A 21,794-nucleotide genomic window follows, 5' to 3' on the forward strand; every position below is an offset into this window, starting at 1 on the left:
TACGCTTTGCAATAAAGCTGTTTTGGCCTGCACCATGAGTGATGACACTACTTTTCACATATAATTATCTGCATTATACTATCGTGTAGTCAGTCCCTCTGTTTTGAGGTGATTGATAGCTGTTAATTTAGTGGTTGAGAAAGGCAGTCTGAATGCATTACGAATTTAGCCACACATGCGCAGTAAGCCCCGACTGCCAAAGATACCGGGAGCCCTTACGGAGGATACAGAAGGCGGAGGACGGCGCAGAGGGAACGATCTGGCCGGGAGGGCTGGAGGCCCCAGGTATGTATGAATTTTTTTCTCCATATTCATCTCAGGTTCCCTTTAAGCAATGTAGCTCCAGTCACGCATTGAGCATCAGAGCCCAAGCATTTATTTTGACTTCCCTGCATAGATCTGTGGCTGCCTTCTGTAACCTCTGCTGCTGCCTCCCCTCCACTAGCATTTGAAGTAACGCGCTGCCGACACTCATACACACTGACAGGTAATTTACTCCAAGATATTTCTTTCCACCTAAAGCCTCACAGTTGAAGGAAGTCATCCTATGAAGTATACCATGAAGACTATTAATTGAATCACAGAGAAGTCAGCAGAGTAAAAGACTTTTACTAGAGTACAACTTCACTGGCATTTTCTGCTACGCTGTGCAGATGACTGTCAGAAATTATAATACAAAAGAAAAATAATATGTAGCCAGACTGCTTCACTCCATACAGCGCAGTAGTGTGTCTCACTGCAGCTACCCTCGTTATTTTTACAGTAAGCGCACTGGTAAGATTGAAGCTCTGCCAGAGACCCTGTAGCTTTCCCATTGCCTGCAGATGTAAGCAACTGGTATACCTGTAAGCATATATCTAAAAAAGGCACAGTGTTATTTTGGACATGGGGAAAGGCACTAGTCAAATATTGGTAAAATAACCAATATCCTACTGTTGGGCAATGGGTAATATGATAGTAGATAGCATCATCGGCGATAGTGTCATATACATAGGGATCCATTTAGTGACGTGCTGCCTGCTGGACAGGAAGTAGGTCACTGGGATTTCCGTTGGTCTGCACATGCTCACTGCTTTTGACTTGCTTTACTGTATGATCCGTGGGGAAGGCACAGTTCATGCAGTAACACACTGTAGACTTTGCAACAGCATTGTGCCAAAATGAACACTTTCAATGTGTTGCAACACGTAGATATGAAGTTCTCCATAGACTTTCATCTCCCTTGCAAGGAGCTGCGGTGGTGCAGTACCGCACTGGGACGCACCACGTGCAGTGTAAAAATGGCCGAAATGTTAGGATTGCATCAGACTGTCACAACTGCAGTTTAGAATCTACACCCTTTAAACCTTCCTGCATTAAAACCTTATTATTTACCTTCTCACTGACAGATTTTAGAATTATAGCTTCTATTTACTTTTCAGGAAACTGGACTGAATTGACAAGATGTTTTTTGCATTGATAACAACTTAAGGTTTGTTTTTTTAACTCTCCCTTTACTGGAAAACAGAAAAGGATAATTTCTTAGTAGAGCCAGAACTATACAGTACATGTATATGTTTATCTCATAATGTTACATGTCACTTCAGGTACATATACAATTTGTTTGCAATCTCAAAACTTAGTATAATGAACTGATTGCAGAAGACATCAAAGCACCCCCTGAGGCGTGTGCACCATGTATTGAGAACCGGGCTTGGAGTGTAGAGCAGTGTTGACTTTATGCAGCATCAGTGCAGCTGACAAGATTCTTCTCTGAGAATAAAATCAGCATCAAATCCGACAGTTTTTACTTCTCATTACAAGAAATTGCTGAATTAATTTAAGAACCTAAAACTGTTTCTGCCTGGTCTACCGCACTCTGATTTTCCTACTATTCAACATATATTCTTTTCTAAGCTGCCACAATATGGGTGGATAAACATAAATTAATATATTTTCTTAACTAAATAAAAACCCAAAACATAGCCATACATCTTTACCATTTCAAATTATGTGCATTTTGTTTCTGATTTGATTGTAAGCTGTGACAGTACCTGCATATTGAAGAAATAGTCCACTTCAGGTGCAGATCATCTTCAGGAAAACATTCTATTTTTGACGAGTGTAGGAATGAGTTGAAACCATTGTGTGACTCTTATTGCTGTCTGTATTCTACACTGGGGGGGGGGGCTTTCCTTTATTTTATGTCTACAGGAAGTATGTACCTAGTGGCGTAGTGGGCCCTGCTGCAAGTTTTACATGCCCCCCCAAGCACTCTATACATAACAATTGATTCGGCGCACCAAAACCTGCCAATGGCAACTACAGTGTCAGAGGTGCAAGAAGGGGATGGGGAACAGTTTGTTAATGATCACCACTATTCAAAGTATCTATAGAAGTGATTATTACCAGCACAAGACCAATAGAGAGCTAATATTGTAGTTGAGGGAGGGCCCTTCGGGGCCCCTCTGGCCCAAGGTCCCGCAATGCAGTCGCAACCTGTGCAACCCCTATTGCTGTATGTACATTTCTGCAACTGGAACAAAGACAATATTTTGTGTCCCAGGTTCTTATTTGAGCCATGGAAGATCAGCGTTCCTTTGGGGGTCAATTGTAGACAACCCACCTATCCCCCGTAAGCCACACTCGGAGGGGTTATTGGTGTATTCTTTGCATCACCTCCCCGGGTGCAGTTGCGGCACCTCTCGGCAATGAGTGCAGTTGGAGTGCATGTTTGGGCTACCTTGTTAATCGTCATGATTTTCCTGTATAAATCGTTGGAAAAATGTCAGTTAAATATATCATAGAGGAGACACACACAGTGATATTTGAGAAGTCAAATTAAGTTTATTGGATTTACAGAAAGTGCACACTTTGGTCATTTTTTTTTTCTCAAACTCAGCGCACACCTTCCTGCTTCTACCCAGTTAGCGGATTAACTTCACAGTGGTACTCCTGTTACTGGGTCAATTTTGCATCATCGTTTGATTATATTCCTCTTTATTATTTTTTGCTATTCATAGAAAACAAAAATCAGTGAGCATCACAAATAGCTATACGCTGATCAAACATACCTTCACCCGACCTCCCCCAAATTAGTCATACATACATATATACATACATGCATACGCATAGTCATACCACATGGTCATGAGACCTTCACCCGACCTCCCCCCTATCAATCATACATACATACATACATACATACATACGGACATACATACGGACATACATACATACGGACATACATACATACATACATACATACATACATACATACATACATACATACATACATACATACGGACATACATACATACATACATACATACATACATACATACATACATACATACATACGGACATACATACATACATACATACATACATACATACATACATACATACATACGGACATACATACATACATACATACATACATACATACATACATACATACGGACATACATACATACATACATACATACATTCGTACATACAAACATTCATACCACATGGTCATGAGAGACAAGGACGTTCTGTTGAATTGAATTATCCCGGTCTAGCCCTTATTAGTGAAGGGCAGGGGGACGGCGGTAAGTTATTTTTTATTTGCCAGTATGGTCCTTAACCACTTCCTAGCGAGAACATCCCCTGCAGTGGAAAACCAGCTGAACAGCTCGTCAAAATATATACCACAGCCAGTCGCGGCCAAAACGACACCACAAGTGCCACATCCAGCAACAAACAGTTGGCACAATGGCCACAAGTATAATGCACGCACACATACGTCCCTCATCATGAACTGGTCCATTGGTTTCACAGTAGTTTACTTCTATGTATTTTTTCCCCCGATCATTTTATAGGTTTTGAGTTAGTACATTTTTCCAAATTTGTTTTTGTTCACTCCATCTCCCAATCTCGTTATCTTCCCCTCCTATTTCATCTACCTTTGGTCATTTTATTAATTCCAAAACCTTTAGAACTACAGTGGGATGTGAAAGTTTGGGCAACCTTGTTAATAGTCATGATTTTCTGATATAGATTGTTGGGTGTTATGATAATAAATGTCAGTTAAATATATCATATAGGAGACACACAGTGATATTTGAGAAGTGAAATGACGTTTATTGGATTTACAGAAAGTGTGCAATAATTGTTTAAATAAAATTAGGCAGGTTCATAAATTTGTAATTTTATTGATTCCAAAACCTTTAGAACTAATTATTTGAACTCAAATTGGCTTGGTAAGCTCGGTGACCCCTGACCTACATACACAGGTGTATCCAATTATGAGAGATTATTTAAAGGGGTCAATTGTAAGTTTCCCTCCTCTTTTAATTTTCTCTGAAGAGTAGCAACATGGGGGTCTCAAAACAACTCTTAAATCACCTGAAGACAAAGATTGTTCACTATCATGGTTTAGGTGAAGGATACAGAAAGTTGTCTCAGAGATTTCAGTTGTCTGTTTCCACAGTTAGGAACATATTGAGGAAATAGAGGACCACAGGCTCAGTTCAAGTTAAGGCTAGAAGTGGCAGACCAAGAAAGATTTCGGATAAACAGAAGCGACCAATGGTGAGAACAGTCAGAGTCAACCCACAGACCAGCACCAAAGACATACATCATCTTGCTGCAGAGGGAGTCACTGTGCATCGTTGAACCATTTGGTGCACTTTACACAAGGGGTGATACTGTATGTGAGAGTAATGCAGAGGAAGCCTTTTCTCCGCCCACAGCACAAACAGAGGTATGCTAAAGCACATTTGGACAAGCCAGCTTTATTTTGGAATAAGGTGCTGTGGACTGATGAAACTAAAATTGAATTATTTGGGCATAACAAGGGGCGTTATGCATGGAGGGAAAAGAACACAGCATTTCAAGAAAAACCTGCTACCTACAGTAAAATATGGGTGTGGTTTCATCATACCGTGGGGCTATGTGGCCAGCGCAGGGACTGGGAATCTTGTCAAAGTTGAGGGACGTATGGATTCCACTCAGTATCAGCAGATTCTGGGGACCAATGTCCAGGAATCAGTGACAAAGCTGAAGCTGCGTCGGGGCTGGATCTTTCAACAAGACAATGACCTTAAACACTGCACAAAATCCACTAAGGCATTCATGCAGAGGAACAAGTACAGTGTTCTGGAATAGTAATCTCAGTCCCCAGACCTGAATATAATTGAAAATCTGTGGTGATGTTTTGTAAAGAGGAATGGTCCAAAATACCTTCAACCAGAATCCAGACTCTCATTGGAACCTACAGGAAGCATTTAGAGGCTGTAATTTCTGCAAAAGGAGGATTTACTAAATATTGATTTTATTTATTTTTTTGTGGTGCCCAAATTTATGCACCTGCCTAATTTTGTTTAAACAATTATTGCACACTTTCTGTAAATCCAATAAACTTAATTTCACTTCTCAAATATCACAGTGTGTGTCTCCTATATGTTATATTTAACTGACATTTTTTTATCGTAACAACCAACGATTTATACAGGAAAATCATGACAATTAACAAGGTTGCCCAAACTTTTGCATCCCACTGTAGACTAGTCCAAAACCAGTTAGATGCATCAGATTTTTATTACCTACTGTAAGTGACTTAGTAAAAATTAATTTAAAGAGTAACTGTCAGGCTGCAAAAGCTAATTTAAACCTCTATTCTCCTGTGTTAAACAGTTTAGAAGGAAGCCAAAAAGGCATTACTGAAGTTAAAAATCTCTCTTACTATGATGTGTGCTGAACAGCAAGGCTGGTTATTCCCAAGCTCTGAAGGAGGCCGGCAGGACGCATAACAGATACTGCAAAGCATTCTGGGTCTGCCTCTTCTCCTCACTGCAGTACCTTGGGTCATCCCCTTCATTTCCCTATCACGCCCTAAGGCTGCTTTCTCAGTGAGACGTTACAGGCTCATGTTACAGCAGCTTGTAACAGCAGCCAGCACTGAAAAATCACAGGGCACATGTTCCGTTAGAGTATACTGCATGAGTCCACTATTGTTTCTAGCCACATGGCTAATTAATATTCACTGCACAGTAGTGTTGTCCATTAGGATCTTTTTTGTGAGTGGAATCATCAGGAAGCAGGGAGGATATGACATCACAATTGGCTTCATAGGAGACAGACAAACATGGAACCTGCCATGAGCTGTCAGGAGCATCATTCTCTGCAAATACTATATAAAAATCCAAACGTTGACAGTGAAATGCATATGTAATGTAAGTACAGCCAATATTTAGCTACTGATATATGTGTTTTTTTCTCTGAGACCCTATACCTAACGTCTCCTCTTTAAAGTGCATTTTACTCTGGGACAAAGGTGTACATTTTTTGCCTTTGTTTTGCCATTGTTTCGACATTTCATTTTGGCCAAGTTTGATGGGGCCTCCCAATGTTGACACCCTGTTCCTTGCCTACCCCTTGTGACCCTCATTGTCTTGGGGTCCATCTCACAAGGGTCATAAAACAGGTGTGGTCATCATGATCTTCACACCCATAACAAGTGAAGCCACAAAAACACCTGATCTGAAGGCTGAACCCCTTTATCGGAGGCAGTGGAGTAGTAGTTAGGGCCCCCTTACAGCTCTGGGCCCCCCTGTGGTTGTAGGGGCTTCTCCCCTGTAGTTAGGTCCTTGCCTCCTATTCTGTGTGGAGTTCTGCTGGTGATACATGTAGAAGGTTCTGATTGTATAATAATCTTCTCTTCAGCCATTCAGTATTCAGCACATGTCAGGTCATCTCCTTTTTGCTGCCTGCAGGGCCATAGTCTGCTCCCTGGCCAATCACACTGCATTTCAATGTACCCACTGAGGCGAACAGATGTCCTAAATGACAAGCTTATGCTAGACTTCACATACAATTGTTCCAACCCAGACTATGAATAAGTTATGCAATATTAGATAAGCTACATTACTGATATCTACTGATATTGAGCCTTCATCTGTTTACCTCCTTGTCGAAATCAATCATTTCCAAAACACTGCTGCCACTGCTATGTACTGTTCAATGCATTAAAAATCTATGAAACAATTGATCGATTACTACCCCTGCTTGCAACCAGGGCCGGCGCTTCTATTAAGGCAAGGGGGGCACTTGCCCCGGAACCCTGAGTGCTGCTCTCCCTTAACTGTTACGTGCTCCCCGGGGCCCCTGTATAGTAGCGGCATCCTACCCACCAATACAACGCCCACACACCCGCAGGTCGCGCTGCTGTGACTGAAGCCTAGGAGGAAGGAGAGGGGCTTGGCCAGGGACTATTATTATTATTATTATTTATTAGATTTATATAGCGCCAACATATTACGCAGCGCTGTACAGTAAATAAGGTTACAGACAATCATAACAGGGGTGACAGCACAATACACGTAATAGACAATAGATACAACAATACAGGTAATAGCAAAAAGATACACAACACAATGCAGACAGTAGTACAATGCCAGATCATACACTGGGGTGGTAGTGGTAACAAGTTCCAAATTCTGGGTAAAGTGCACACAGTCAAGTATGATACACAAGGGGAGAGGGCCCTGCCAAAGGCTTACAATCTAGAGGGAGGGGTTGGTGACACAAAAGGAGGGGGTGCAGCAAGACGTTATTGGCAGAAAGGATTAGGGCAGTGTTGAGTTGATGTAGGCCTCCTTGAAGTGAGTTTTGAGTGCTTTTTTGAAGGTGGGAGCGAGCCTGATGGGCAGTGGGAGAGAGTTCCACAGGATGGGGGCAGCTCTAGTGAAGTCCTGCAGTCGTGGATAGGAGTGCGAGATGCGTGGGGTGGTTAGAGGGTAACACAAGTGGCGGCCAGGGGGAGGGAGGAGGGAGTAGGCTGGGAGGCAACTATACTAGCTACCTATACTGGGACAACTATACTACCTATACTAGGGACAACTACAGGGTGGGTCATTTATATGGATACACCTTAATAAAAGCAAGCAGTTTGCTTACTGTAGCATGGGAGATAGGTGGTCTTGTAGGGCGTATTGCATTGAAATCTGCTGCAATGACCCGGTTACTGCGTTCACCAGACATCAGCACAATTTCTATCCGCTCCTCACGTGTTAATCACGGTGACATGTCAATGGCTGTAAACAAAGAGAAACTTGTAAATAGCTCATGAAAGAATAAAGTTACGTTAAAACCAAGTACACCATTGTTTTTCTTGTGAAATTCCCAATAAGTTTGATGTGTCACATGACCCTCTTCCTATTGAAAAAACAAAAAAAAAAAGTTGGATTCAAAATGGCCGACTTCAAAATGGCCACCATTGTCACCACCTATCTTGAAAAGTTTCCCCCCTCACAAATACTAATGTGCCACAAACAGAAGTTAATATCACCAACCATTCCCATTTTATTAAGGTGTACCCATATAAATGGCCCACCCTGTATACTACCTATACTGAGGGCAGCAATACTACCTATACTGGGGGCAGCTATACTAGCTACCTATACTGGAGCAACTATACTACCTATACTGGGGGCAAATATACTACCTATACTGGGGGCAACTATACTACCTATACTGGGGGCAACTATACTACCTATACTGGGGGCAAATATACTACCTATACTGGAGCAACAAATACTACCTATACTGGGGGCAACTATACTACCTATACTGGGGCAAAAATACTACCTAAACTGGGGGCAACTATACTACCTATACTAGGGACAACTATACAACCTATACTGGGGGCAACTATACCTGGCTAACCTATACAGGGGGCACCTGTACCTGGCTACCTACCTAACTATTCTGAGGGTAAACATTTTCAGATGCTGTGTGATCATTCCAAATGGGGGTGGGGGGGGGGGAGTAGAAGGGTGCGTATCCTCACAAGCTTTCCTCAGGCAGCAAAAAGTCTAGAACCAGTCCTGATTGAGAGGGCATCCATTTGTAAGAAATTTTTGTTAGATTTTATATTTTAATCTAATATCAAACTATTAGAAATGTAGTGTATCAGTTTTCCAGGCTGTTTCTACCCTTCCCCCCTTCTATGTGCCTATCACTATTGAAAGTTACACTTAGGGAGACACAATAAAAGCCCCACCAGGATTTGGAGAGTCCGGCAGCATTAAATACTTGGGAATTGATTCACTAAGAAAATAGCGGAAGTAAACTCCTGTTTCTCCCGCTATGTAACCTTACGCTATGGGCACTATTGGCAGCATAGCATGCATTATTACCTTTAGTGATAGGAGCTTAGCGAATAGTGGGCGCTCCATTCATCCCGTGTGCATGTAGCATGCATTAACCCCCTTGACGGTACGCAGTTTCAGAGGCTGCGTCCGCCAGGAGGTTTTTTGCCCCCCCCCCAACATTTTTTAACGCTTTAGCTAACATTTCGCTAGCTAAGCGTATGCCCATCGCCTCCGGCTATACATACCTCGCCATGATCCTACAAAAAGCGCAGTTTCCCGATCGGCTTCCGGTGTTGCTATGGCGAAATCGGAGATGACGTCATAACATCAGCCGTAATCCCGATCGCCGTCATCGCGAAGCCTGGGGCCGATTGGGTGGCTGCGCCGGCATGGGAACGCTGGGGGGTACGTATAGCGGAAGCTATTGCGGGCGATCGCGGGGGACCGGAGCAATTTTATGCATACGCTTAGCTAGCAAACCACTAGCTAAAGCATATGCCACCATTTCAAAAAAAGAAAATGTCCTGGGGCCATGTGATCCTCCGCGGCGGCTACCCCGTGTGTAGCACAGGGTTACCACTAAGGAGGTTAAGGTGCACAAGGTTAAATAGAGTAACAGGCATGCTATTGTTCTTAGTGAATCAACCGCTTGGAGCCCAGAGCCCGACAGCTGCATTTAGTTTCTGTCGGTACAAGCTGGTACTGTGCAGCCTGATGTTTTGTCTTTTAGTAACAGCAAAAAAATTGGTAGTCACTCAATCAGGCTGATAACCATCATATGAGGAACCCACAAGACTGGGCAAATACTTAGAGCAAAATTTAAAGGGAGCTCACAGATAGCCAGCGCCTAAAACAATATCCCAAAATAAACTAGCTTGTTGGTGCCACATATACTACAGGCACGTGGGTTAAGCCTCTCTGCCAGCATCAAGGCCAATCTCCTAGAGGGTTCCCAGACTAACAGCAGGGCCGGCCCTAGACTGTTTGCCGCCTGAGGAAAATTTTTAAAAAATCGCCCCCCCCCCCCCCTCCCCGTGGGTGGGGGGCCGCCCTCCGAGCTGGAGGAGTAGCGGGCAGGAAGGGGGCGGGGATCACTCACCTTTTCCGCGTTCCAAAGTGTGCTCCACTGATGTCACTTCCTGCAACACCCTCCACTTACAATACAGTGGGCGGCGTTGCAGGAAGTGACGTCAGTGGAGCGCTCGCTGGAACACGGAAGAGGTTAGTGATCCCCGCCCGTTGCCTCTTAAACTATACACTGGTACTTAACTATTTACAGCTGGAGGGGAGCGCAGGTCGGGGCACCCAGGCGAGGGAGGGGGGGTCCGATCCTCCTTCCCACCGCTAGGCCCAATACCCCCTTTCTGCCCGCTACTCCCCCAGCTCAGCGGGCGGCCCCCCACCCACGGACAGGCGGGTGCCGCCCCCCTAGATGTGCCGCCTGATGCAAATGTTTCACCCCGCCTCATGAGCGGGCCGGCCCTAACAGTGGATGCATCCGCATCCTACACATTATACAATGAGCATATCCACAAGTGTGGATACAGGATATAGGTTAAAAAGCCTAAGAGCAAACTTACCTGAGGTATCCCACAGGGCCATTAGCCCCTAAGCTCATAGGCTGCAGTCTGACATCAGGAGGGTCCATCTACAGATTCCCCCTGTGTCTCGGCACACGCCAAACAATACACAGGAGAAAAGTGGTAGTCACTCAGTCAGGCTGATAACGTTCATATGAGGAGCTCACAAAAATACAGAGCAAAATTTTAAGGTACCTGAGCTCAAAACTCACAGATCGCCAGCAGCCGACACAAACATCCCAAAATCATTAAACTTGAAAATGGCTTCAGTTGTTTAACTTATGTAATTATTGTGTACATTTTTAAACAAAAGGCTGAGTTTTCTTACATTAGAATAATACTTTCATTTGTTCAATGTGTCTTTTTGAGGAATGGTTACTGTCGCCCATTCACTGGCCCAGCATGTGTCCCAGGCAGATAGCTCAGAGGAGACCCAGTCTGTGATAAGAAGAGGGGCAGCCAGCCAGGGGAGTGATAACAGGGAGAGGCAGCTGGCACTGCAGCTTACATACAGATAACATTCTGTGGTGCTCTGTGCTGTACATGCAAGAGACCGCTCTCAGCAGTGATCTCCATAATACGCATTTACATAATTAGACTGATCCATTAGCGATCTATTCATAAAAATATGAGGGATTATATATGTGGGTTTCTCTAGTTTCAAGGTATTTATAAAAAGTAGAAGGCATTACTTTTCCCTGGCATTCCTCATCCGGACCTTGTATAATGTTTTCTTTGCATGTCTTGAGCCATTTTACCTGATTTTGGGGTTGATATACAGAACTTCTCATGATTTATCTCTCCTTCCTGCATATGCAATAAACTTTTTCTCCTGAGTTTTGACACCTTATTAATAAAGTGCCTTTTAAAGTGAACCTGCGATGTCAAAATAGCGTGTATTTATACTTACCTGGGGCTTCCTCCAGCCCCAAGAGGACCATGGCCTGCCTTGCTGTCCTCTTTGACCCCTCCGTTCTTGTGCTATTCCTCCCGGTATTCCGGCCAGCCATGCTCTTATGCGAATACTCAGCCGCATGCGCACCCCTTGTTTGGCTCCCACGGCCGAAAGCGTTCTGTGCCTGTGCAGCAGTACTGGGATGGGAGCGCGGTGGGGGCAATCACGGCTGAACCACGCATGTCCAGAGGCGTACGACTTGTGGTACCTGACTGACCAGATTCCCATAAGTCATAGCGCCATAACAGAGGGGCTGAGGAGGATGGCGAGGGAGGCCGTGGTCCTCATGGGGCTGGAGGAAGTCCCAGGTAAGTATAAATGAGACCCAGTGTACCATCTCAGGGACACTTTAAGCTACCAACAAACAAGCAAACACATCTTCCACACGTTATCCAGAAACGCACTGTAGGAATTATGTTTGAATAGCTTGGTTCTTTGCAATGCAGACATGTGAGCACAAATGTATGGGTCAGTGTGCGTTACAGGCAGAAATGCAGCATGCAGCAACACGCATAGGGCTTGATTCACTAAGCTGTGATAACTCATATTACTGCCGCGCTATCGTTTTACGTGTGTGATAACATAAACGTGAATTTATGAATTTTCATACGCGTGTGCATGCGAAGAAAATGCTTTACAAAGCGCGCAAAACGCTAGCACGGCCGTGATATGAGTTATCATCGTTTAGTGAATTAAGCCCATAGAGTGAAAACACCCTCAGTGTATATCTTCTCAAATTGTGGACAAGTCATTTTCCAAACATCAGCAGCAAGAAAGAAGTTTCATGAATGATTCATAATCTCGCACCCTAATGCTTTGTGTGTGAGTGAGCAGGCATGCCACTGTCCGTGGAGACTGGCAAGGTGGGTGACGCCCTCTGTGATGCCGGCCAGCTGTGCTCCATAACTGATCCCTCCGTTTAGAGCAGAAATACGTAATGTTACTCAGCAGAGGCTATGAACTCATTCCTTTCAGGCACTAACACAAGTGATCACATAGAAGATAATAAAACGTTCCTGTCTCCTCTCTAGTCATCGCTGCATGACAGACCGATACAGATCAGACTCCTCATTCCACAAGTAAAGGGAAAAAATGGTAAACTACGGTATACAAAAAAAGCAAAAAACTGAATACCCAAGCAGCTCAGGGTGACTCAAAACTGCTAGGAAAATATAGAGGACTAAAAGAGACCAAAAAGCCCTTCTACTGAAAAGCAGCGCTCAGTGTAGTTTGCCTTCTTAAAACAGAAGGTATTTACGATAATTCAGCTTTTAGGGCTCGTTCACACTAGAGGCGTTTTTTGGAATTTTTAAGCGCAGGTGATGTGTCATTGTGTCAAAAAACGCCCAACGGTACGTGATCGAAATGCAATGTGAACAAGGCCTAAGTGAGTGATCGTGGTCTCCCAAACACTACTGAATATGCAAATTATCTCTTTATGCCCCTTCAGTTGCATTGTGGGAAACCACAGTTACTCACTTAAAGCTGAATTTTCGCAAATACCTTCTGTTTTAAGAAGGCAAAGTACACTATTAAAAAAAAAAGAAAGTAGTGTCAGAAAAATGACTAAATTATCCACTGCGGGTAAACACAGATGTCAAACAGGAGACGATTTATGAGTTCTGCATTCAAATATGCGTCTCATAGAACAGGCCATATTAGACTCCCCTCACAGCATCTTATTAATTCAATATCAGACCTGTCTTTATATCTACCCTGCAGGATATTGCAGAGCAGGAGAGAGCAGGTGATGGCTTCTCGTCTAGAGAAAAAGACACAAACATCACCACTTATTCTAAGCTTCATAGAACACCACATAAAAGTATCTAAAAGCATCCATGAATGCTGTGAAGTATTTATAAATCTGCCTCCTTTGATGTAAGTTATGAGCGCGTACATCAAAAAAGGGCGTCGGGGAAAAAAGGGCGCGTGGTGTAAACGATAAACAGTATTATCGTTTATAGAAATATTGTGTAGAATTTCGTTTACAAATAGTGTTTTAAGAATTTATAAATCACTAAATAATGTGTATGAGATCGGCAATTCTTAAAACGTTAATCTTCCCTGTTTGTAAACTGAAACTTATATTTACGTTTGTTAAAAACCCTCCCTGTACCTATCCCTAACCCCTAGACCACCTGTTGGTGCCTAAACCTAAGACCCCCCAGTTGGTGCCTAAACCTAAGACCCCCCTATTGGTGCCTAAACCTAAGACCACCTGTTGGTGCCTAAACCTAAGACCCCCCTATTGGTGCCTAAACCTAAGACCCCCCTATTGGTGCCTAAACCTAAGACTCCCCTGTTGGTGCCTAAACCTAAGACCCCCCTATTGGTGCCTAAACCTAAGACCCCCCTGTTGGTGCCTAAACCTAAGACCCCCCTATTGGTGCCTAAACCTAAGACCCCCCTGTTGGTGCCTAAACCTAAGACCCCCCTGTTGGTGCCTAAACCTAAGACCCCCCTGGTGGTGCCTAAACCTAAGACCCCCCTGTTGGTGCCTAAACCTAAGACCCCCCTGTTGGTGCCTAAATCTAAGACCCCCCTGTTGGTGCCTAAACCTAAGACCCCCCCTGGTGGTGCCTAAACCTAAGACCCCCTATGGATAATAATGTTTTACAGACATTAATAAATAAAAAATTTAAATAAAAAAATGTAAATAATTTTTTTAGGTGGATAATAATGTTTTAGAAATGTTTTAGAAATAGTGATTTAGTATCTTTATAAACGTTATTCGTCACGGGCTCATTTTGTAAAGTTAAATCATCACAAACATAGTTATAAATCCTTAAAAATCTCCGGGCGCCGTTTGTTTAAACGTTAATAATCTCCAGCGCCTTTTTTTCCCTGTTCGGCGCCCATTAAACGATATTTATAATGGGAGTGAATGGGGCGCCCTTTTTGTCCACTTGTCTCATGTGCCCAAATCTCCTGCTTCCGTTATGAGCTGTGATCTTCAAGTCTCTTCTTCAATTCCAGGGCAGGTCTGTGGGTTTTTTAAGTTGCTGTTTTTTGTTTTTTTTTTTCTTTCAGAAGGCTGGACTTAAAGGTGTAAAAAGGTCTCAATCAGTTTGTTGCAGAAAATACTCAGTATAGTGGTGCATTATGATTGCAGCAACATAAATATGTAAAAACAAACTCCAAGATAGTACCTACAAAAGGACGCCTGAACTCAAAAAAACAAAACAAGATTTAGCCATAACTGGCGCTTCTTCCATCCCCACATAATCTAAGTGGCCTCTCAGTTCCTTTAGCCTCCCTTTCTATCAGGCTGCTCTTGGCCTTCTTTAGAAGCTGCGACCCGTCATGGTGATTTTGTTGCAATTTTTACCACGATTTTTTATGCAAGTCAATGGGTGTGGTTTTTTTTACGCGCTGACGGATCAAAAAGTGCTCTGTAGTGTGTTTTAGGGCTTTAAGCCCTACCTTGCCTTTCCATTTTTTAAACATGCTGGCAAATTTGCAGAATTAATAATGTTGAAAGTTGTGTGCACTGCAAGACAGTAGTTTTTGCTATAAGTAAACTGAAAGGTCCTGCTTGGCAGCATCCAGTAGCTCCTTATTGCCACCAGTAGGGTGTGAGGTATGCACTCCAATAGACATAAGTGGGTAAAATAAGTGTGTCATTGTGGTCAACCTAGAGAAACTGGGGTGTGGGAAACCCCTGATTTTATACTGTTGCTATAGTTCCAAGGAATTTTAGTGTTATCGTTTTATCTATAATGTTAAAACGTTACAGCGGCTGCAGAATGAATTATTAAAGAGAACCCGAGGTAGGCTCAAAAAATAAAAAAAAAGTAGGCTACCTGATCCATGGGCTGAGCGGATCTGGTAGCCGCAAAAACTGCCACTCCTGTGGGCCGCACTGGCCCACTTTCACTTTTGTGACCTATAGGTCACAACACTGCAACGAGAGACGTTGTGTCTCTCACAACGTGCAGGAAGGCAGGGGAGGGGCAGGGGGCGCGGCCCGGGAGAGACAGCTGCCCAATGGTAGCTCTGGAATTCCTTTAGGAACGCCCCTGGCGGGCATTTTGAACAGGGAATTCCTCTACTCAATGTTTACCTCTGAGATAGCGACAAACATTGTCACTAATCTCGGGGCTATAGTGCGGCGGGGGGGGGGGGGGGGGGGAGCAGAGAGCGGCGGTGTGGGTACACAAAGGCATGTCAGGAGGCAGAGAACATGCCTCTGTGTCCCATCTGCCCACCTCAGGTTCTCTTTAAAGGATACCCGAACTGAAATGTGACATAATGAGATAGACATGTGTATGTACAGTGCCTAGCACACAAATAACTATGATATGTTCCATTTTTTCTTTCTCTGCCTGAAAGAGTTAAATATCAGGTATGTAAGCGGCTGACTCAGTCCTGACTCAGACAGGAAGTGACTACAGTGTGACCCTCATTGATAAGAAATTCCCCTTTTTTACTTCTTTCTTGCTCTCATAAGCCATTTTCTGCTAGGAAAGTGTTTTATTTGTTGGAATTTCTTATCAGTGAGGGTCACACTGTAGTCACTTCCTGTCTGAGTCAGGACTGAGTCAGCCACTTGCATACCTTATATTTAACTCTTTCAGGCAGAGAAAGAAAAAAAGGAACACAGCATAGTTATTTGTGTGCTAGGCACTGTACATACACATGTCTATCTCATTATGTCACATTTCAGTTCGGGTATCCTTTAAGGCAATTTTATGACATTAAATTACAAAACGGCATTAATTTACAATAAACCCTGAGCTTCTCCACTGCTCTGGAATTCCCTTCCAAAATGCATCTTTCACTCTCCAACCCTTTTAACTTTCAAGAACATCCTTTAAATGCACCTATATTGCCCCACCTCTTCTTTCTCCCTCTATTCTTTAAGGCCCCTTATACACTAGAATGCAGAGGAACGCAACAGCAATGAAAGTCCTATGGGGCGTAGTACACTTAATGCGTCACGTTGTGCCAGAAGTTTCCAATTGGCCGTCGACCCACCAAAAAGTCAACAACGCGTTACTGTTGGACTTCCACCTCGACACAGTGGGGGCAGAATGCATGGAAGTCAATGGGCTCCACACAAACTTTACATTTGTTGGCGGTGGTGCGGTGCGAAACAACGCAAATACGACGGGGAAACTGGGAATGCAAGTGACGTACTTCCTGTCCAGCAGGGAGTACGTCATTGGACGAGGGGCAGCAAAGGGCGTACAAGGGGGCGTGAGGGGATGTGGCGCTATGCATATGACCCTGTCACCGCACTCTGCCACAGGGTATATGAATTACAATTTGTGCGTTGCGGTGCAATAGGAGGCATCGCACCACAAGCACTCGCCTTGGGTATAAAACCGGCTTTAAATTGTAAGCTTGCAAGGACAGGGCTCTCTCCCTTTTGTTTCCTCTATGCTGCTGTGCATTATGTTAATTACAATATTTTTGTTACTATAATAATTATGCTGTCTACAACTTCTCTAACATGTACCAGTGTCTGTATATTATGTACCTCTGACGGTTTCCTACTCTATACAGGGCCATGGAGGATGATGGTATGTGGGGTATGTGGGGGACGGGCTGGAGTTGTACTTTGTACTGGTTGAACTCGATGGACGTATGTCTTTTTTCAACCAAAATAACTATGTAACTATGGTGCTGTAATGAGCTTTAATAATAAAAATGATTTTTATGATCTCATGGACATAATGGAGATAAATTGATTACAGGTAGCTGCATAATGACCACATTGCCCAAGCATTACATTCCAGAAAACTGTGCCAGGGTATGTTAGCGGATGGGGCGGGTAAGTTTACAATGGAACCTGTCTGTCGTTTATGGGGAGACAAGGCCATGTCTAGATACATAGTGGCAGCCGTAGACAGCGCCAGTTCTAGACTTTCTGCTATCTGAATCAAACTTTGGAGCATGGGCCGCCCCGCAGATGTCACTACTACTGATCGAGTGCAGTGATGGTGCTGTGGTACCGCCTGCGAGACCATCGGCACCAGTTAGCAAAAGGAGCAGCGGGCGGCTGTGAATGGCCGGTCTGGTGCCAGCACCCCCGCCTTATTGGTCGTGGAAGGTGCCACCAGTGGAATGAGGGTAGGGATTCATTGATGAGGAGAACAGAGAAGAGGCAGGTGCCAGGTGGCCCAAACTGTTTGTCCAAACGCTGCCCCTAGATTTTGCTGCCTTAATCACGTAATTCAGGTAGCTTCATAGTACACCCCTGGTCATATTGTGGGGAGGAGCAGTTCAAGCCACTAGGTAAAGGATTGTACCACCAATGAAACTGAGGATCAGGGCCGGGCCGAGGCATAGGCTGGAGAGGCTAGTGTAGGAGGGGGCGCAGAATTCATTCAGCTGTCATTCCTAATTGTGTTTGAAGCAGAAAGAAATAAGAAAAGGGGATACATGGCAGTGACTGCAAGCCATCTAACTAGATATTAAGGTGTTGGGGAGGTTGTGGGCCCTGTAGCGCCTCTTAGTCTAATAGCAATCAGTGTGTGACGGCTGGGGTGGTAGGGATGGAGGGGCGCACTTTGGTGTCTCAGCCTTGGGTGCTGAAGGACCTTGTCCCGGCTCTGCTGAGGATCTCCATAAGTTAATATGGGGAGGAGTTTGATGGTTGTGGGCCCAACTTTCAGTCGAGGAGGTGATGGGGAGAGAGAAATAGCTTTTCACAACTTGTAAAGTTGAGTATGTACAATAATAAGCAGGATGACCAACTGCAGAAATTAACTAGTAGGAGGATAAAAAGACCTCTCTGGCCTAGTGCACACCGGAGCGTTTCCGCTGCTGTTTGCGATCTGCTTGCGGGTGCGGATCCGCTAGGGTAATGTATTTCAATGGGCTGGTGCACAACAGAGCGGGAGGCGTTTTGCAGAAACGCATACTCCCGGGCTGCTGCAGATTTTGGATTGCGGATGCGTTTCTGCCTCAATGTTAAGTATAGGAAAACCGCAAACCGCTGTGAAAAACGGCACTTCAGAGCGGTTTGCCAGGCGTTTTTTGTTACAGTAGCTGTTCAGTAACAGCTTTACTGTAACAATACATGAAATCTACTATACCAAAACCGCTACACAAAACCGCAAAACGCTAGCTGAAACGCTACAGAAAAATAAGAAAAAGCATTTCAAAATCTGCTAGCATTTTGCGGATCTGCTAGCGGTTTTTGGTGTGCACCAGGCCTCTAATGGTTTTCCAAAAGGAATGGGAGATGTAGAGTGAACATCTCCCAATCACTGAAATCCCTGATTATGAGCTAAAGCTAGTCATACACAGGAGAGGCTGATCAGGATAGATGCCGGAGATGTGATGCATCAGATGCACATTTCTTATATTCTGGTCCTGTCTTGAGATCCGAGTGTTCTGGAATGATATACATGCTTTACTTACCAAACTTATCACCACTTTCATACCATCTACTCTCAGAGCCATGCTCCTCAATCTCTTCGGAGATGTGCCCATTGCAGAGCGAAAATGTTCCTGGCTAGATTACTCCTGTTTTACGCTAGAAGACAGATAGCTCTAAAATGGAGAAACGCTCTAGTGCCAACTATTACAGAATTATTAGCTTCTGTTCACTCAGATCTTCTGTACCTACAGTATATATAAGAATGTATATGAGATTAGAGGTTCCAAGAAGAAATTTTATAAGATATGGACCTGTTGGTTATCCATGTTTAAAATTGGCATGTGAATTGTGTTAATATACCTGACTTGTTATTATATAAATATTTTTCTGTCATTTTTGGCAGGGAGTGAATGGGACCGGCTAACTGGTGGAGCAGATTTTATCAGTTGGGGGGGGGGGGAGGTTGAAAATGGCATTATGATTGCTCATGCTTGGGCATAGGAGGTCATTAGGGATCCGACAGGAAGGATCCTTATCAATGCCGGATGCCCAGGTAAGACTGATCAACCTATATGTTTAAAGGACAACTTAAGTGTGAGGGATATGGAGGCTGCCATATTTATTTCCTTTAAGCAATACCAGTTGCCTGGCATGCTGCTGCTCATCTGCCTCTAAAGGCTCACACACGCTTGACTAAAGTTAGGCAGCCGATAACGACCTCCTCAGCTGATAATCAAGTGTGTGTACGGGCCAGCATCCCCCCGATTTCTCCTGGAAGCTCAACTCACCCGAACGACGGCCAACTTCATTGTTCATGCTGCTGTCCTGTCCCGCCATGTTACCTCACACACGTGCCTCTTTGTCGTCCCTACATCTAACGGCATAGCAACAGAGCGTGTTGTCAGCTACATACCTGACACCCGTTTGTACTGGCCGGCATAACAATTTCGACCAAATCCCAGACGGGTGACATAATAAGCTGGATCAATACACTGTTATATATATCTACATATATATTTTATGGGAGCAACGTATGGTGTAGCTTGCCTAGTAACCTATTGATATTATGGGATCTTTGGACCCAGGGGTCATTATGTGATTTTAAGTGTTTTTATATTGAATTGTTGGTAAATAAAGTTCCCTTTTCTATGATGAAACTGCAGTGATCATGTATTGATTTATATATTTATATATAAAGGGAACTACTTTTTTCTTGCTTGTTTCAGACGGGTGACATAAGTCAAAAGGTGTGTATGCACCTTAAAGTGTACCCGAGCCAAAGCTTACCTAAAGAGAGAGAGATACTTACCTAGAGAGGGAAGCATCAGGATCCTATTGAGGATTCCCTCACTATTCCATGGTCCCCCGTTGCTGAGTGCGCCCCCCCGGAAGATTCAATGCATAGTTGCTAATCACGTAGGGGCTCGCAGCTTCTCTTCCTAGTTAAAGTGCGTGCAATAGCTGATTGAGCCCGATTGCGCAGTAGCACAGAGCCGCAGGCTTCCTGCTTCTGTGCATGTGCGGCCATTGCACGCACCAATCAGGAAGAGGAGCTGCGGCCCCGATGTGTACAGATTTCCGATTTAATACTTTTAGCCATAGACCCGGAACAAGCATGCAGCAGATCAGGTGTTTCTGGCATTATCTGATGTGACAAGATCAGCTGCATGCTTGTTTCTGGTGTTATTCAGACACTACTGCAGCCAAATAGATCAGCAGGACTGCCAGGCAACAGGTATTGTTTAAAAGACTCCCAAGGCGCAGAAATAATTTCTTTCCTCGGGCTTCTTCCAGCCGCTAGAAGTCCTTTGGGTTCCTCCCGATATACCGGTGGCCGCCTGTAAGTATGACGACCCATCGTCGGGTCGGAGCTTCTGTGCATGTATGTCATCGGACATGTACTGCACAGGCGCAGTCCTTTTGGGCAGGCACAGTATGCGCCCGGTGACGTGGACGCACATGTCCCCGTGCACGTGCATAAGCGCCAACCCACCAATGGTTGGGCAGTACTTATAGGCGTCCAGCGAGACACGAGGAGGAGTGAAGCTGTGGCGAGGGATCCAAAGGACTTCTAGGGGCTCAAAGAAGCTCCAGGTAAGTAAAGAGAGATTTAAAAGGAAATAAATATGGCAGCCTCCATATTCTCCTCACTTCAATTGTCCTTTCAGCTATACATTTTTTTAAAGGGCAATGTACAGAAACACATTTGGCTAGAGAACTAGCAAAGTAAAAGTTGCATAGTAGTAACAATCCTCATCATCATTACTATGCAGTATCATTTCACAACAAAGGAGGTCTCGGTTGCAATGTGCACACTAGCCAGAGCCAGCAGCATGAGAGGGAAGGCTTTGCACTGGTCTGGCATTCCCATCGCTGCTCCATAAAGCACAGTCACTACAGAGTGATGTCATCACAGACAAGGGTGACGGATCGCTGCATCCTATAGTCACACCAGCCTGGGGAAACTGCTGGTAAATGTCGCCTCATTATGCAGCTATCGATCAGCTGTCGGAGCAGGGAGCCTCCCCTCTGCCGGCTGCCAATGTGCTGCTCGCTGGATTAGCCGCCTGTATTCCTACAAGACGCTCAGCTGGATTGCGCCGAGAAGACACGAGCTCTTTCTGTACGAGCTGAAGCCAGACTGATCTTCTGAATGAAGCTGCCTCTGTTCCCGGAGAGCCTGCCAGGATGGGCCAGTGCTGCTGCTGCTGCTGCTCGGACACCACGGTAGTGCCTTCCTCTTTCTCCATCTGTAATGTCTGCTTTATTGTCTGTGCTGCTGGCTGCCCGGCGTGTGCCAGAGGAGGGGC

The 21,794-nt window shown here is 44.4% G+C and overlaps 1 protein-coding gene across 13 annotated transcripts in view; it reads left to right on the top strand.

Annotated features, from left to right (window-relative positions):
- The window catches only part of MTUS2 (microtubule associated scaffold protein 2), a 737,980-nt gene that overhangs the window by 651,387 nt on the left and 64,799 nt on the right, over positions 1-21,794 (top strand). The window contains exon 1 of one of the 13 annotated variants that reach the window (XM_068267024.1): positions 21,472-21,711. The exons of the other annotated variants lie outside the window; for them this stretch is intronic. Coding sequence (XP_068123125.1) covers positions 21,673-21,711 — 39 coding nt within the window. The 5' untranslated portion in view covers positions 21,472-21,672. Of the gene's footprint in view, positions 1-21,471; positions 21,712-21,794 lie in introns of those variants that run through there. 13 annotated transcript variants of the gene reach the window in all.

Source organism: Hyperolius riggenbachi, chromosome 2 (genome assembly GCF_040937935.1).
Source record: "Hyperolius riggenbachi isolate aHypRig1 chromosome 2, aHypRig1.pri, whole genome shotgun sequence".
NCBI classification, from domain to species: domain Eukaryota; kingdom Metazoa; phylum Chordata; class Amphibia; order Anura; family Hyperoliidae; genus Hyperolius; species Hyperolius riggenbachi.